Genomic DNA, 19,017 nt, shown 5'->3' with positions numbered 1-19,017 from the left:
CTTTCTCAGGGTCAGTTAATTTAAATCAAAACAAGCTAAATCATGACTTAAATCACTAAGAAAAAAAAGGCAGATTTAAACTGAGCTTCCAGTTCACATGTTTTCTGGCAAAGCATACACACCTACTGATTGCTAAGAATACAAACATACTGACTTGCAACTAAACTGAGCCAGTACCAAGGCAATATTCATTTTGGGAAGGTTAATTTGTGTGCAAAAGCTGCTGTTTGGTCTGTGCATGAATGCAGATATGAAGAACATTTTTGAGTATTTGTCTATGAACTGTATTTGTCTATGAACTGTTTAAAACAAGGGTGTCAAACTCAAGGCCCGCAGACCGAATGCGGCCCCCAGAAGCCATTTATCTGCCCTCCCCCCCCGTTATAATTAGGCTCTCTCAGCTTGATAATAGGACTGTATTGAAAATATGAACAAGATTTGCACATTTTCTCTTCTATCATTTGCAGCTAATGAGTTTCTATATCAGAACAAAGTGCTTATTTCTGACCGTCATCTGCCTAATGATGTCACAGTCTGCTTAATGACATCATTCCCGGCTCTCAGCAAGCACCATGAATGCTCACTTTGGCCCTCTGTATGAAATGAATTTGGCATTCTTGGTAGAGGATGTGTTCACATGTATACCTTGGAGAAGAGTGTGGGCCTAGTAACTAATAAGAGTCAAAACAAGGCACTGACTAGATAGACAGTCCAGCTTCTATATGGTGTTGCCCTGACTTTGTTTATTGGTCCCAGAACATGGCTGGAGGCCACATGTTGCAGCCACTTTGCAGAAGATAAGCAGGTCAATGGCTGGTAGAGGGATCAGTCAGACATCCCATGCATGCTGCCAAGTTCCACCTAGAAAGGGATTGCAATATCTTTCAAAAAGAGAAAGAAAAAAAGAAACCTGTGTTGCAATTGTGCAGAGACCTCCAAGAAAAATATTCATCACATTAATATAAAGACCTATTACTAGCTGAAGAACAGGGGTGGACCAGACTTTGCTTAGCTATAATACTTTGGCTTCATCATACCCAAGGGAACTTGCACACATTTATTTATGCTCAGTATCTTTATTTTTGTGTTCAGAATATATTTAGCTAGCAGCAATTCTGCTCCAGCCTAGCTCTCTTTCATCATTGTTGTTCTGCAGGCATTTCATCCAAGTGGAAATTCATGAGTTCTAAATCTTGCCCTTTCTGAAGAGCAGAAAAATTGATTTTTTCATTAAGTTCTGATCACCCACAACTTAATTGTCATCTTAAAACCCACTGGCAATCAGTGGCTCTGTAACTTCATTTTTTGTTTGTGGGAATATTTCACACTCAGTGCATTACATTCCACACTCTCCATCTTGTCCCTCTACATTTGATGTTGCTGATTTGTGCATTTCATTTAACCATGCTGTCATCCACAGGACACCTGATTTTTCTCATGAATGTCATATGTATATTTTTATTACCTATTCCACACTTACCCAGGAGTAAGACCCATTGACTATCATTGTTAAAAGTATATACATAGTAGCCTGTTAAAAGTACAGGTCTGTAACATTTCCCCAGATGCAGTAACATACCAGGGTAGCATCAAGTCTAATATATTAAAAATAAAATATTGAAATGAATGGGGACCCATCTGAAATGGGTTCGCGACCCACCTGATGGGTCCCGACCCACAGTTTGAGAAACACTGACCTATTCGATTAAGCAATGTTTGTCCCAAAGTCTCTTGCTTTGGGTTTTGGAGCTTCTTTAGTAGAAACTACTAATTGAGTTTCTACTCCATTAGTAGCAGTATTTTCAGGATCAAGAGTGCTGCACTTTCTGTAGGTCTGACAATACCTCAACTTTCATTTCAGATGAGATCCAAGTCTTTTGTTTGCCTCTGAATGATGGGCTGACATATTTGCCTCTAAACTCCAGTAAAACAAAACACGCCACTCAGACTGCCTGCTGCTTTTAAAAGCTTCTTTATTAGTCCCTCTTGAGGCGTTCTTGTAAAATCAGTAATGCACAATACAAATTGTGAATTTTTCAGCTTATTTGCCTCCCTGTGTTGAATATTAATCAAAGTAACTGAAGAAGCAAGCGTTTTAATTTAGTCAACTCTGTTGAACAATGGTACAAGGATGCATAGCCAATACCCACATCTAAAGACACCAACACCTGCCCTCCCACAGTGATCATAAAAGCCAAAGCCTAGAGAAGCAAAAGGTCATATTCAGAAAGTTTTCCATGGAAAACTGCAGATAATCCTGCAGACAAAACTGCAGACAAAAAGATAATCCTTTATGTCCTTTTCTGAAAGCATTTCTGGCACAGCTGATCAGTGTAACACAATTCCATGTTCTCCTGCTAGTCTACGAACAGGAATGGGAACTTTACCCATAAAGACTTGATTCGAGTCACGAGTTTTTCACAGCTCATGTTAACTCAAGTTACGGACGTCACTGATTCAGACCCAACTCACGACTTAGGGCCAGTGACTCCAAAGAGGCATGATTTGAATAGACTTGAGTCCCTACTTGCTTTTGTGTGTGCGTGTGTGTGTGTGTGCGCTCGCACGTTTGCTTACTTTTTGGGAGGGTTGCACCTGACTCATGCCGCGATTCGTTTCTCATAATGACTTGGACTTGAATAAAAAATGACTATAGCAGCTTAGGAAAAGTTGCAACGGCCTCCTGTTATGACTTATGAGTCTATTAATCAGGGGACTGACACACATCGGGCACACTGACTCCGACACAGCTCTACTATAAACAATACTCTTACCTGTGTAAATGTTCTGATTTTATGAGAGGTGATATCTATACTGTAGTTCACTTTTTGTCTCTGCAGTAGCTCAGATCAGTCTTCCTTTCATTATTGCTAAAGCAGCTCCTTCTGTTTATTCACTCTACTTAAAATGTTTGCAACACACCCCTCCATTTTTCTGGTTACTAAAAGAAAATAGTAGCATGGTTAGCTTGTCAGACTAAGACCTGAAAGATAGGAGTAAAATGGTTCAGATTCCTACTTAGCCTTCCCTAGGTGCCTTTCAGCCAGCCACAATTTCTCAACCTAGCCTACCTCACAGAATTGTTGCAAGCATGGAATGAGTTCACCACATATGTTGCCCTGCACCCCCTTGGCAGGAAGGACTTGCTCAACATGGGTAACTGATTGCACCTGAAGCCCAGCTCTTATTCATAGGTAGCCTATGCAGTGGGGCACAAATGTAGATGTGCCTCTGCACAGTAGTTACAAGGTGCATAAGCCCACTTCAATATGTGCCACTTCAACCCTGTACTGTATTGGGTTGACTTAATGCTACCATCATTAAACTTTAAAAACAGCATCAACACACAGGGTCAGGCTCACAGTAATCCTAGCTGGATCCTGGCTACACAAAAAAGCATCCTCTAACAAATAGGTTAGCTAGTTCCCAGGAGGAGGGGGCACGTAAATCCAGACAGACTGCACTGGTCATGGTCATCTGTGTAGCAAGCAGATACATAGAATTCCTTCAACATAGCCCCCCCCTTCTCTCTCTCTCTCTCTCTCTCTCTCTCTCTCACACACACACACACGGACTGAGCTTCTGAGCAACCCCAGACTTCTGGCATTTTCCATTAGCTTACAGATGTGGTTGCAGCAGTCCTGCCTTCTGAACTTTCTCAATTCTACTTTAATAAAGGCTGCAACCCTAACCACACTTTCCTGAGAGTAAGCCCCATTTAACAAAATAGAACTTCTGAGTAGATCTGGTTAGGATTGTGCCCTAAGACAACAATTTACAAGCTTTTGTTTAAACCAAAATAATTAGATAACGCTCTAAGCTCTTCACAAAAATATCATCAATCTCACTCCTAAAAGGTTGGGAAGAAGGGCAGGGAGCACTATTACTTGATACAAATAGTAGTTTATATGAAGTAATATTTTACTACTAACATGGACAAAACAACTGCTTCATAGAGTTTATTTTGCTTTTTATAGCAAAAAGAACACAGCAAAGCTGCAGGTAGCAGGTGTAATAAGAAATATTGCTGATCTAAAATGTCTGTGTTGTATTGAACTAGCATGAAATTAGGTTGGGGATAAAAATAAAATATCTAACCATTTGAGGTACTCTGCCTCTGGAGGTTATCTCTTGCAAGGTTCATACAGAACTGATCCAAGTATTCTGATCCAAGTCAATGGGTCACAGCTTAGGTGAGAACGGAAAGGGGCTGAACGAGTAAGTGAATTTAACTTTCACAGCACAGATTACTAATATAATGCTTTTATCACTATGAGTCTTCTCCCTGATACTATTTCCCCAGTGAGAGGCATGTTGAACTCGGGACACAATCCACTGGAACGTTCTCTTGCATGTGCCCCCTAGAAATGGATGAGACCTCCAACTCTTGCAAAAAATCATTCCCAGTCCCAGGAGATTGTGCGCTGGCCTAATTCTAAGCTATAGCCTGATATCAAGTCATCAGTCCAATGCATGAATCCTGAAGTCATTGCTTGACAGTAGTGTCATACCTGGCAGGGGGTCCAGGGGACCATGTGGTCCTGGACAGCAGGTGTAGGGGTGGCATTTGCTGTGCCCGTATCCACTTCCTCCTCCCCCCTCCAGCATTCTAAGGACCATCTAAAATCATCATTTTTTGTTTCTGGCCCTCAGAAGGCCTTCTGATTCTGCATGGATATAAAAATAAAAAACTGATGAAGTTGCAAAGACTGTTTAAATAACAAGGATGATGCATTAACATTAAGATGATGAAAGTAGCCAAAAGAGGAGGCTACAATGTTAATTTGCTTTGGCACCAAAATGTTGACCTGATTTTTATTTTTATATCAATGCAGATTTTGTTAACAAAGCCTGTTCCATTTGCTTTGAGAAACAGCTCATGCCTTCCCCACGTCTTCTGTTTCAAGGATTTCCTGATTAGGGATACACTGCATCGCCTAACTACCTTTCTTCTCATTTGTCCTTGCTCAGATCCCTATGTGAAAATCCATCTGATGCAAAATGGCAAACGGCTGAAGAAGAAGAAGACAACAATTAAGAAGAACACTCTCAATCCCTATTACAATGAGTCTTTCAGCTTTGAAGTACCATTTGAGCAAATCCAGGTAATGTCAAACACAGTGTCTGTCCCTGCTTTGCCTTGGAACTCCATTCCCCAGCCCTCATAAATATGGAAGAGGAATCTTGCTAATTATCCAGTGTGCGTGCATTCATTAGCACCTACATGCCAATCCTGCACGACATGAAATGAGTGTGACTGCTTCAAGAGGAAATGATAAAATATACAGTACTTAGGAAGTGTCAGTTCATCAGCAAAAAACAGACACCAGGCATTTTATAATATGCAGCAGTATTGTATTTTGAGCAGAAATGGCAATGCTGAGAAAACAGATTTATTGACCATGGTTATGCAGTCAAGAGGAAATTAATCTTGCCGCTTTACCCTTTTCCAGATTAAATTTTTAATTTTTCTCATAATCATGTTACCTAAGAACAGAGTGGAAATGATATATACAGCATTTCTTTCAAATTGAACAGCTTGCACCCATTCATATAAAAGATGCATGGATAGGAGAATAATCTAAAAGAGGGATAATTAAGAGTTTTAGCTTAACAGTTTGATTTTAGCACAGATGCACAGAGATGAAGTACATGAGGAGTTTCAATGCAGTGTTCCAAAATATGATAAATACACTGGCAGGCTGATGCCACATTACAGCATAACTAGGTAGCTTAGGGCCCAGTCTTATCCAGTTTTTCAGTGTTGGTGCAGTTGTGCAATTGGGGTGGCTGCTGCATCCTATAGTGGAGGGGCAGTCACTAGGGCCTTCTCAAGGTATGGAAACTTGTTTCCTTACCACGGGGCTGCACTGTGGCTATACTGGAGCTGGAAAGTTGGATAGGATTGGGCCCTTAATCAGTTGATATTAGTATGATTAATATCATACTAATATCATTAGTATGGCAGGAGGTCTGGTCTAGAGGGTAGAGCCTCTGTTTTCCTGAAGATAATAGGTCGCCAGTTTGAGGCAACCGGCACCATGAACGGCGAGACCTTGAAGCAGCTGACAAGCCTAGCCGAGTTATGCTGAGTTATTCCACCTGCTCTTTGGCCACTGTCAGCCTGTGTGGCAGGAAAATGGAGGCCAGAACGTGATACCAGATCATAAAAGATCCATCTGAAATGTTGTGGTTCTTGAAAGACAGAACCTTCTTTAATTGTAAAAATCCCTATTGGGATTAGTATAGCCTGCCTATGTAAACCGCCTTGAATTAAAGTCTGAGGAGAAATCTGATGACCAAGGAAGGCGGTATATAAATACCTGTATTAATAATAATAATAATAATAATAATAATAATAATAATAATAATAATATACAAACATGCAAAGGTATCACTAGGGTTTGCAAGAGCTCATGGGTGCAAGAGCTCACTGTGTCAGCCCCATGATGGACATGCTCCTGTAACAGACCATACAGAATAAATGACAATATTATACGCACAACCTAGATTTACTGGCATCAATAGGGTTGGTTAACTGTATTTATTAACTTTTTAAAAAATTTTCAGCAAAAAAAAAATAATAATTACATGCCACTGCTGGTGAACTACTCTCCAGTACCCCGGAACATTTTTAAAAGTGTTATAACTCCCTGTTTGAAATTGTTTATGTTTCAGCTTGCTTCCACATCTCCCAAACCACATCAAAAGTGCTGGTGGTGAATACTGTACATTCAGCCCAGCACCATTAAAATTGTGTTGTAGCAACACTTGCACAAAATAAATAAGCCAAAATTATTTACAAGACAGTCTATTGTGTATTTGTTTCTTGTACCTGAGAACTTTGAGCAGAAGAGGGAGAGGTTCAGTTATACCAGCATAAGAATGGACAAAGATAGGATTCTTGGAGGGACTTACAGAAAGTAACCAGAGTTACCTGCAGGAGAACTGAATTGCAGCTAAGCTTTCTGAAGAAGCACAGAAACGTATGCACAGTGGACTGCTCCCCTCTAGCCCTGACACTGCCTTCATCTTTCTAAGCTCACCACTGTCCTCAGTTCACAGTACAATCTGGGCTTTGAAGAAAACCAGCGTCCTTGATTGTGAGCTGCTACTCTTCTTTTTTGCTATTCTAGACATCAAGGAAGTTTGTTTAACATAATGATAAAAATTTAAAACATAAGTTTTGAGTGACTTGTGCTAATAGCAGCCTATGGCTGTGTTTGCTCTTACTAAAAGCCCCTGTCCCTGCAAATGAATCATAATCTAGGGAGCAGAAAGTTCACTCTGGCATTCTGCAGCTTGAATGTGACATACAAAAGGCAAGGTATTATATTAAGTAAAGAGCGGTTCTAGTTATTGGCATGGGGTGGAGTTTGTGTTTGTTTTATGTAAATAAGGAACACCAGTCTCCAACTTTGGAAACCTTCATTTGTCACTTATCTTGTTGGTTCCTATGGCAGCAATACAGTCAGTTCTTGTTATTCACTAGGGCTAGGTTCCTGGAAAACTAGTGGATACTGAATCATTGAGCCTATGGGAAAATGGAGTTAGGTTCCAGGGGACCCTCTTCATCATACACTCTATGAACTCAATGGACCTGAATCTTACTTTGAAGTCTGTGGGGCTGGGCGATAGCGAGTCTGTGGGGCTGGGCAATTTCCAACATCTGATGCTTCCTCCTCTGTGCTGACTATCCCTCAACTCTCTGAAGGTTGCTGACCCAAGTATGAGGCCTCAGAGTTCAGCAGTGGGGAGGGGGTTGCTTCACATTTCTTCTTCCACCTGTCCACCTGTCCTTGGACTCCTTCCCTGGGCTTGCCCTAGCCACAGTATTAGCATATAATGAGAACAGAGTCGTGGATAATGAGTGGTAAGTGGCAGTTCTGCCCCTCGCGGATAAGTACATTCGCGGATAACAAATCCTTGTATAAAGAGAACTGTCTGTATCTTCTGTTTTGAGAAGTTCTTCTCAAATCTCTCTCATTTTTGTTTTTCTCCTCCTGTTTTAGAAAGTGCAAGTTGTTGTGACTGTTTTGGACTATGACAAGATTGGCAAGAACGATGCCATTGGCAAAGTGTTTGTGGGCTACAACAGCACTGGTGCAGAGCTGCGGCACTGGTCAGACATGTTGGCCAACCCAAGGCGACCCATTGCACAATGGCACACCTTACAGCAGGAGGAAGAGGTAGACGCCATGCTTGCCGTCAAGAAGTAAAAGGAAAATGAAGTGAGAAAAGAAGCCTTTCTGCATTTGCCCATATAGTGCTCTTTAGCCAGTATCTGTAAATACCTCAGTAATATGGGTCCTTTTATTTCCAGCCATGCATCCCTAACACAGATCAGTGGTACTTCAAATCTTGTTTTAATTTGCACAACTTTAAACGTAGAAAGCCCTATAAGGCTCTCCATCTCACCACTGCCCTCAGATCTACTCTTCTTTTAAGCAATATGTGTAGATAGAGCATGACAGAAATTATTTATTGTATCACACCGTTGTACATACCAGTATGCTAAAAATTTATTTCTAGTCTGTTTATTTGTATGTTGTAAGCGTTTCATAATCTGTGTATATCTAGATGTTTTTAATAAGATGTTCTATTTTAAATTATGTAAATTGACTGAGATATAGGAGAGCTGATAATATATTATAGGGGTAACTATCGTACCGTCTGCATTCCAGCAAAAATTCCAACTTGTAAGGCACTAGTAGTGTTACACTGACATCTTAAAGGACAACTTAAATCTGAGCTTTCAACCGAACCATTAAAATATTGAGATATGCTCACACGGCGCTCCTCAAAGGAGCGAATCCCATTGGTAGTCTATTCTTGTGGGCAACTTAGCATGATCTGAGCAGCCCTGTGGCTGATCTCAAGGAAGAATAGCCAGAAGCCAGTATATCATTTGTTTTCTGTATATATCAAAACAAACTGAAATCATGGCTTTACACTTTAAAAAGTGAAGGGTGCAATTCCTTGTGCAGGAGGGAGCATGAATTATTACACATAGCAACATATAAATTTGCGGGGGGAGGGGGGGCTGTTAATCATGGGGGTTCTGTAGGGAATGCACTAGTAGCAGAGTCCTGCAACAAACCATGGCAAACACATTCCTGAAACCCAGTAGCTCTCCGTTATCACCTTTATACAAAATGTGCATACTGTGAATCCCATTTGTGATCTCACATTCTCTAATTCTAATGAGTTTGCACATTAGACTTTGTAACAAAATATTTTATTATACTAAGCAAGATGAGAAGGAATGCAGAATATTTTTTAAAAAAATTCACAGCCGTGTGTGTTTATTATTATACAAAAGTAGTTTCATGGTGACAAGACAGTATTGTAAAATCCCATCAAAAGATGACAAAAATTTAGCCATATTTCTGAATGCACTTCAAAGCAAGCCAAAAGATAACAGCTAGTGACCTTTTGTATACTATTTATACTTAATAAGTTTTAATTTGTCCTTTAAAAAAAGTGAAACAAAACAAAGAACAAGTTCTAGCAAACTAAAGCAACCTCTTTATGTACACTAGATGCTTGTTTCAGAAGGAGTTTTTAAATGTTTTCAATGTTACTATGTAGTAAATGGCACTATTATGAAGCTATTAGTCATTCCATAAGCGTCCTAAAAGACTGCTGTGTGCATCACTGTGACTGCCGTGTGTGCTTAGAAACTGTAGTTTTTTCTCAGTGGATAGCAATCAATTTATTCCGTAGCGATATTGTAAAAATACTGCCATTTCCTTCTACTGCACTGCTGAAGGAGCGCATAGCACAAGCAGTTCTCATAATTATGGACCAATTCAGAACTGAAGAGCTATGCATAGGACAAAGGGCATCATATAGAAACGATTGACCACACAGCATTTTGTCGACACTGTGCAATATTCCACTTTTCCCACCCTCCCCCTTTTCATGGCAGAGGGTTGTCCTACAGAAAAGACGGCCTCTATCTCAGACTATAGCATTTCATTGTGTCATGGTGTGGGGCATTACTTTTCAACTCTGGTCTCTTCCTTGGAGTCTCCATTTATTTAATTAATTAATTTAGTTGCATATTTATTTATGAGATTGTGAATACATTTATAATATTTTGAAGTACTGATTTTTTAAAATCACTCAGCACCAGAACAAACACCAAAAGAAAAAACAAACAAACAGAAATAGGGAGATAAAAGAAAAAATGTGGGATTTTCCCTAGAATAGAACTTGACAATACCATTTTTTTAAAACCCTAAGCTGTCGCAAATCATTTTTGAATGTTAATTCTCCTTCTCCTGGTGTGGCTGAACCTCAACCCCTAAGAAGTGAATAATTTAACTCACAAGCCACAAATGGAATTTGTGACAACATAATCCCTTTCCTACATAGCTTCCCAAACAACAAGGGCAGCAACACCTATCACACTAAAGGTCTTTATATTTTCTATATGAAACAGAAGAGGCACATAAGCTGAGTCAGATAAGCTGAGATGTATACAGGAAAATATCCAACAGGAATACTTTTGTAACTTTAAATTTTAAAGGACCAAATCCCACCAAAGAGAACAGGCTTTTAGCCTAAGAGAAGAGAGTTTCAGCTCCACTGTAACTTCCTTTAGTTGTTCATCTTAGCAGGGACAAAAAAAGCATGTTAACATTTACAGGCTCAGACTGCCAGAACCTATTCATTGTGTTAAGGTATTCTTAATGCATTCTCTTTTCTACACTGCCAGACTGAATGTCACCACAGAAATGGTTGGTAATGTACTGTGGTTCTCAGTGGAGAGCAGACCTGCTATTTGACCAAGATGACATTTTCATTCTCAAAAGAAGCCACACGTACCTTTCTGACAAAGCTGTGTAAAGTATTAGAATCTGATGCTGTAGAAAGATCCTAGTTGCCTTTGTGTATATCTACTGCCTGCTTGAGTGTTTCTATGTGTGGGTTTTCTCTGTATCTCGTAGAAACGTTTGGGGTGTTCTATCCTGCCATACTGCTCGTGGCCCGCGAGCTGACAAAGTTTAGCTGTATTTTGCATTCAGTTTTGATGAGGTGGTTTATATTTTGTTTCACTTTTGTGTAGTGAATCCCACAGTAGAGTTTTTCCAGGTGTCGTTAAAATAAAACATACATACTACACAGATATTCAATAAAAATGTTTTCTTTCCCGTTGATGCCTCAAGCGTTTCATATTTACTTTCTCAATTTAATAACTAATAAGACACTGTAATCCACCATCTGTCATCCAACTCTTGTCAACCTGTAAAAGCACAACCAGCCCAAGGCCTTCTGGCACCTGAGGGATGCTTCCCCCTTACCTGATGAAGTGCTAGCCTCTGTTCCTCCCATTCTCCAAAGCTCAGTGTTCTCCTCCACATTTCTTCTTCCTCTCTGACCCTCTCTTCCTTTTCCAATCTAGGGAATGCAAGGAGAAAGAGGAGCAGTGGGCGTGAGGGATAGGTGCCCCCCCCCCCCGGCTACAGGCATACAACCTTGGCTGCTGATGCATCTTGGCTGCCATTCTTAGACTACAGTCACAAAAAAGTGATCTCTAGTCTCCAGTTCCACTAACAGTCATGCATCACTTAACAACTGTCCACTTAACAATGGACCACATATACAACAGTGGTCAAAGCACAACAAAGAGGCTCTTAATGAGGCAGTTAAGTGTCCCATAGCTTGCAGCAGAGTGTCTGTTTACAGAACAAAGAGGCTCTTAATGCAAATAAGAGGCAATCTATCTCCAGTAGCCTGTGCAGCCAGGGAGTGTCTGGCTGGGAGTATCTGTTTACACAACAAAGACACTAGATTGGGCTAAATGTTTGCTTAACTACCTAATCGCATAACAGAGATCTAAGAATGTATCCCCATGATTAAGTGATGCACACCTGTATTTACAGGGCACTGCAGAGAGCAAATGATGTGTATAAGGACACTGAAGCAGGTCCAACTATGCTACATATAAACATTAATCCCTTCTGAGCCTCTAACAAAGCATGTGGCATGCTCTCATTTAGACAGCTTCACATTCTCTGGAATGTCTTTAAAATTGTTGGTCCAGTATGACTTCCCATGCAATGAGCTTATAGTGCATAATTAATTTTTGGTGTGATGGGATTTGGGATTAAGTCACAGAGGTATTTGAAAACAATGTTACTTACTTTACTCAGAAGTAAACCCATTGTATTCAGTAAGACAAAGGCTCCAATCCTATACACACCCTAGAGTAAGTGCCATTGAACACAGTGGGGTTTACTTATGAGCAGACATATTTAGGATTGTGCTGTTAGGCTGTAATTCTGTTTTACTCAATGGACACAAACACCTGTAAGTCATAGAACAGTGGTTCTCAAACTTTTAGCACTGGGACCCCCTTTTTAGAATGAGAATCTGTCAAGACCCACCAGAAGTTATATGACCAGAAGTGACATCATCAAGCAGGAAAAATTTTTAACAATCCTAAACAATAATCCTACCCACACTTACCCAAGAATGAGTCCCATTTACTATCATTGTTAAAAGCATATACATAGTAGCCTGTTGAAAGTACAGATCTGTCACACTTCCCCAAATGCAGTCACATACCATGGGAGAAGGAAGTCTAATATATTAAAATGAATGGGGACCCATCTAGTGGGTCCCAAACCACAGTTTGAGAAACATTGTCATAAAAGTATGATTTAAGAAAGAAACGAAAGGCCAACTAGTATAATCACCCTTCCATATCAATGTACAAACTCCAGACTAGAATGTGCTGTAAACAGGGGCAAGAGCACCAATTGCTCTAGATGTCTTATGTAAGCAAGCCAAGTCATATACTGCAGGGAAACAGAAACACTTTTTGTCTGAAATTTTGCCACAAAACTTATGATCCAATTCTATCCAAGGTCTGCACCAGCAGAACATGTGTTCCACCAGTGCAGGCTGCTGCAAAAGCACCATAAAGTGGTTTGCAGTAGTGCAGGGAGCCAACTTGCTGGTGAGAAGGCTGGAGCCTTCCTGCATGTACTGGTGGAGCAATGAAGACCCTCTGGAGTAGGTAAGTCTGGCACAAGGGGTGGAACAGGGTGGGGGAGGGAAGAAAGGGGGTTGAATGGGGTGGGGGAGGGCAGAACAGCGAGGAAATGGAGTGGGTGGATCAGACCCAAAAGGGGAGCCAGATCAGTAGTAGCAGTGTGCACCAAATCCAAGCTGCTTCCCAGGCCTGTCTTTAAGGAACAGTAAGAAAGGCCAGCAATCAATGGGTTTCACTCCTGTTGTGAATGCATGGAAGCTAACACAAAGCTTGATGCACACAACAGAAGATGGTCATGACCACTTCTGTGTGCATATCCCAACCTGATGGAGAGCCTCATAAGCCAAGTGCTGCAGTCCAGTCGAACACATGAAATTGCTTTGCACTGAATCAAAGCATTGATCCATCTAGCCCACTGTCTACCGCTACAAGCAGTGGCATTCCAGAGTTTCAGGCACAAGACCTTCCCAGCATCTCTACTTGCAATAACTGGAGAGTTTTAGCTGGAGATGCCAGGGATTGAATCTGGGACCTTGGACAATCTATATTCTCCTGGGTGAGCTCTGGGGTGGTTCCTCGTCCAGCCTTGGAGGCTGTGAATGTAGAGCCCTCTTCAAAAAGTTGTAGCAGTTTCTAACAGAGACAGAGCAGTGGAGAGGCTGGTTTTAGTCCCCCTTCCTTTCATATCCATCTACCTATCACTACTCATCACTGCCTTTCACGTTCACCATCTCCCCCCCTTGTTCTCCACTCAAAATGTTGCCTCCTTCAACAATAAAACTGAAAGCATCTATTCTGATCTCTATATTCCTCCCACTATTTCTCCCCTTTCCTACACTCCTTTCTACTACAACTCCCTTAACCATTTTCTCTTTGTCTCATAGATTAGATTACCTGAGTAGATTACCTTGAGTAGATTACCCTGTTGCAACCTCTCCCAACACCCAGTTACCATGTGGTCCTGCCATTATCTCTTCTCTTCACTAGGGGTTGGCCCTGTCAGGCACTGGTCGAGGGTTCAGATTGTCAACCTTGAACTCGCCCCATCCTCCCCTTACCTCCCGAATCCTGAAACGCCTCTCCCCCACCTCCAAAACCCTCACTGCCACCCTGAACTCTTACCTAGCTCTGGGCAGCATCCAGCCAGTGCTGGGCTCAGCACTGACTGGCACTGGGCTGGCACCAGCACTGACTTGGCTCAGGGTGTCATGCTTTATGGCATGTTTGCAACAACCAACGACAGCACTGCAGGTCAGTACTGGCACTGGCCCAGCTCAGGATTGGGCCCTGTGGCTGCAATATTATACACAGTTCCCCAAGAGTAAGTTCCATTGAATTCAATGGGTCTTACTTCTGGGTAGATATGAATACAATTGCAACTTAAAATATTCAAATTAAAATGTAAACATGTCATAAAACTTCACAGTCTGATGATATTCAGATATAATTTGCTGTTATGGATAACAATTCAGATTAATAAACATTGACAGTTGCCATAAGAAAAGAGACTTCAAATAACTGATGTTATACTAAGCGGAGAAAGTAGCAAAAAATTATCCATTTTATTCAGCTCATTTAACCCCTCAATCAACAACTACAGAAAGTGTTCTTCCCACAAGTTCTGACAGCTTGTCTTAGGAACAGCATCTCTCAGTCACCTTGCACAGCAAGAGGACTTGAAGTCAACTAAATGCTTTATGCAAAATAGGAAAGACAACATATTTTCAGATACCTATTGGGAGTGGCATATCTAGGGAAAATGTCGCCCATGGCAAGCACTGAAATTGCACTCCCGTCCAAACAGAAAGCAGGAGGGCTGCCCTTTTCATGTGGGCTGCCCTTTCAGCAGTAACACCTCAGCACTGCTCAGCAGCTGAGAGCCTGAGGGTCTAATAAAAAGCTTCCATGAGCCGCATCCAGCCCCTGGGCCTTATATTTGACCCTCCCCCTTCCCGGATTAAGTTATAGCAGCCTATTTCCTTAACACCAGCAGTTTTGGTGTTGTTGAGCCTTCAGACAACAATGGACCTTCATATCCTATGATGAGCATACAGTGACAATGGCAGTAATCACTAAGCATTGAGGAAGATGGGGTGCTCTTAGGGGATTAAATGGGTCTGTGCAAGTGTTATCTGGGTACTTAAGCTTTGGGTTTGAAAAAATGCATTTGCTTTTTCAGTGCAACTGCCACTACAGTTGAGGTTTATGTTAAAAAGGATGAGACTTCTGAACTATGAGCTTCAGTTTCTTGGGACCTGAGACTGGAACCCCTTTTGGGGCCTGCCTGCCTCACCTACCCAGTGCTTTCCAGCTTAGGATAGTGATGATTCAGTGAAGTCTTCCTTGACACACCTTTCATGTGTGAGTGCTCTGGAGCTTGGAGCAAGGATAGGATGGCCCACAGAGTGGGATGAACCTGCCAAAAACCAAGTCACCACAGCTTCATCCCAGGTAGCTGCTTACCTGTGTTGGGCCTCCCATAGGAGCCTAGTGTCCACCAGCAAGTGGCACACTAGTGATAACACTGCCACTAGTACAGAGGATACATGGGTTGGTTCAGCCAATGGGCAATTCTGTTAGGAATGGGTTCTCAGATAGTGCCCAGCTACCTAGCCAACCTCTGATGCCACCACATATGGAGTGGAGTTTTCGACAAAGAAGTTAAACAGCACGGCTTACTGCAGCTTTATGTAGGAGTTTGCTAAAAAGTTGTAACTGTTATTTTACTCAACCAATTATCTGTGCCATTCCTTCCTTCTGAGGTCTACAGACAAGTCAAATCTTCCTAAAATGGGGACAGTGTCTGGCTCTTCAGGGTATTGAAAGCATTCAACTACTCATATATGTACTTCGGTTCTCACTGAACAATAAGCACTCAATAACCAAGCTGAAGAATGAGCCCCCAGAACATCTCTAGTCCCACTTGTGTAAAAAAAAAGAAAATACAATGCCATAATATAACCAGATTGATGACAACTGCAGAACTGCTTCTACTGCACATTTGGGCTTTGAAGATGACCCCGCCCCATGTGCATCAGTTTATTCATTTATAGATTTGTACCCCATCTTTTGATCAAAATGATCCCCAGGGTGGCTTGCAATAATAAGAGGAAACAATCAAAGACACCCACTTAACCCTCTCACAATGCCTCCACTCACTTTTCCAGTCAAGTGGCAATTGGAACAGAGTTCTTTTCAGGAAGGGAGTAAGAAGCAAGCTCCCTGCTGCTGCTCCATGCTCTGGCCCATGATGGGCACCAGGCCGATCTTTCCCTTGCCGTAGAACTGATCCTGGAAGGCAGGAGTTGCCACCTTCCAGAGGTCCTTGTTGCTGGCATCCTTCAGTCTTGGAAGACTATGGTATCATACTCTGAATAGTGGTTTTGGAACAGAGTGTCCTCTCCAGTGCGCGAAGCCTGGGTAAAGTTGATATGGAGGATAGACTGTTACCCATGCAGCAAATTCCCCCTCTCCACATTGCTGAAATGGTCCAATGGAAAGGCAGAAGCAAGTACGGTTGGTTCCAGCAGCGTCGCAGGAGTTGCCAGAACGTGACTGTGTTCAGCCATGAACTGCCTCAGGGACTCCGGCTCTGGATTTTGCCTCGAAGTTGACTCCTGAAGCCTTTTCCGTAACTGGATGTAGCCACAAGGCAGTGGAGGTTTGGGATCAGAGTTTTCCTTCTCTCAGATGAGCTGCCTTCTCAAGCTGACGAGTCCCATCTACCCGGTGGCTGTTTAGTTGCCTCTTACGACAAGTACAGCCAAACTGAGGGCCTATTCTTATCCCCCAGCCCCCAGGGGTTAGAGGTCCTTAATACCCTGGCAAAGACCAGAGGATGTTTCCACTTGCTTCTCCAATTCCTAGGCAACTCAGTTACCATACTAAAAGTGTGTGTGTGGGGGGGGGGGAGATTATTTGAACTAGTGTGGGATAGTCTTAGCCTAGATTAACAATGTGACTGATGAGTAAGAATGCATATGACTATCACTGCTTACTCACTGAGATCAAAAATTTGATGTCTGTATTGAGAATGTCATAAGATAGGACAGATGAGACGTTTCTCCTTCACATTCAATTGAAAAACAGAATCTTTGGCCAATGTAGATTATACTATTATCTTATTCTTTCACTCACCCAGACATCTTTGTCTGCAGCTCCACTTAGTGGAAAAGAAGAGAACTCAATAGGAGATTGAGGTGTGCTACCTATACAGGCACCTACAATATCTCTCTGCACAAAGGATGCATACAAGGCATTCCCTTCCACTCCACATGAAACTGGGTCACTTAAACTATGTTGCCTTTTAAAGCAATTGTGTGCAAATGTGCAGTTCTCTGTATGAAAGAAGAGCTTAAAAATGTCTAAATTTGTTCCCATGTAAAACATGCCAGGTGGCACAATTTGAGGCAGGCCATTTCTCCTTTTTTCACTTAGTAAAGATACCAGAACTTTGTTTTCACTCTTTCTAAATAAGGAAACACGCTGTCACAGAACCTGATAAAAGTGATATATCACACTTCGCCAAGGCTAATGGGAAAAACATTCCCTTCCATATAAACACCCTGTTTATTCGTGATTTGCACAATAGGACCTAAAATTCTTTTCCTCTTTCGGCAACATTGTTCAACTAGTGACAGGTCTGAGAAAAAAAATGCAATTTTCAGTCAGTGCAAAAACACAATAGTATTGTTAATAAGCGTCACCTACAAAAGACAGATTTTTTAAAATATATAACTTGAGCCATTTGCTCTGAAAACATTTTTTAAACATGTAGCTAGTCATCCACTGTTGAATGGTTCTGATAACAAACACTGCTATACTTGGCATGCATCACAAAGGCCACAGAAATGGGGTTTGTAGGCAGATACACAAACCTTCAAGGCAGTGGTGTAGTCAGAGAGGGTGCAAAGAAATAAGTTTTGCAGGGAGCATCACCTCAGCGTGCATGTGGCCCCTCCCCCTCGGAGCCGTTCCAGGAGGCAATGGAGGCAATCACTTCAGTTTTGCTCCCACCGCCTGGAATGGCTCTGAAGGGGAGGGGCTGTTTGCACACTGCAGTGAGGCTCCCTGCAAGACTTATGCTTTGCACACCCTCTAGCTACACCACTGCTTCGAGGCAATCCATGTTTCCCTTTCCAGAGGCATGTAACAAGCTGAGAAAAAGACTTTTTTGGGTAACCATTTTTGCATTCCAACACAGATGTGCCTTTCTCCATACACAAATAAAGTCTTATACATGTGAAATTACAATACAAGAAGAAAACTTGCCATTTCACTTCACATAGCCCAGTCACATACAGGACTGCAGAATAAGTTACAGTAGCCTGAGAATTAGAGAATATAAACACTCTCTTAACATCTACATTTGAATGAACATTCAAGAGATAAAGTGGGGGGGGGGGAGAGATAAAAACACTGCACTAAAAACAAGATCATGATATAAGGCAATACTGACGTTGTCCACCTGGAAGCTGAAACCTGAGCTCTGAAGACTGCCCTCTGTGGCAAGTCAAAGCTTTATAGCAATGATGCATGAAGTCCAATATGATTTTTACAATTCATTTGAGGATAACACCAAAACCCACTGGGTCCTACAGCAGTCCAAGGGGAATACATAAGGATGCCAGATGTGACTGAGTCATTCAGCTGAGGGTAACTTTCTCAAAAGATGGACAACAAAATGTTAACAAGCATGAAGTTTCATATACTAGTGATGATCTGCCCAAACACTGGTATTCCCAAAGGAGCAGCAGCAGTCATGAAACTCTGGGAGAGAGGAAGAAATGGTGATATTCCTGCTTTCCTCTTTTTCTTCCAGACAAGAGTTTGTGAGCAACAGTGTTCCCTTCAATCAAAGCAGGAGAAGAAGAGGCAGCAGAACTCATTGATTTGCCTACTGGGACCAGATTCCTCTTCTCTCCTTCCTTAAAAAGCTATTTGTAAGATTCTCCAGAGACCTCAGAAGAAATAGAGTACAGTACTCACAATAAACATATTACTTTTATGGT

General features: G+C 41.7%; 1 protein-coding gene and 1 long non-coding RNA gene across 3 annotated transcripts in view; one reads left to right on the top strand and one right to left on the bottom strand.

The window, feature by feature from the left end:
- The window catches only part of SYT1 (synaptotagmin 1), a 156,443-nt gene extending 148,224 nt beyond the window's left edge, over positions 1-8,219 (top strand). For both annotated transcript variants that reach the window (XM_066633269.1, XM_066633268.1), the window contains exons 7-8: positions 4,972-5,105; positions 8,013-8,219. In XM_066633269.1, coding sequence (XP_066489366.1) covers positions 4,972-5,105; positions 8,013-8,219 — 341 coding nt within the window. The remainder of the gene's footprint in view (positions 1-4,971; positions 5,106-8,012) is intronic.
- LOC136656874 (uncharacterized) overlaps positions 1-19,017 on the bottom strand; it is a 126,387-nt gene that overhangs the window by 98,316 nt on the left and 9,054 nt on the right. Inside the window, exon 2 of the long non-coding RNA XR_010794721.1 lies at positions 11,310-11,406. This is a non-coding gene — a long non-coding RNA (uncharacterized lncRNA). The remainder of the gene's footprint in view (positions 1-11,309; positions 11,407-19,017) is intronic.

The sequence above is a fragment of the Tiliqua scincoides genome, chromosome 7 (genome assembly GCF_035046505.1).
Source record: "Tiliqua scincoides isolate rTilSci1 chromosome 7, rTilSci1.hap2, whole genome shotgun sequence".
In the NCBI taxonomy this organism is placed as follows: domain Eukaryota; kingdom Metazoa; phylum Chordata; class Lepidosauria; order Squamata; family Scincidae; genus Tiliqua; species Tiliqua scincoides.
The sequence above is the reverse complement of the archived record's forward strand: the minus strand, read 5'-3'. Positions and strand labels throughout refer to the sequence as shown.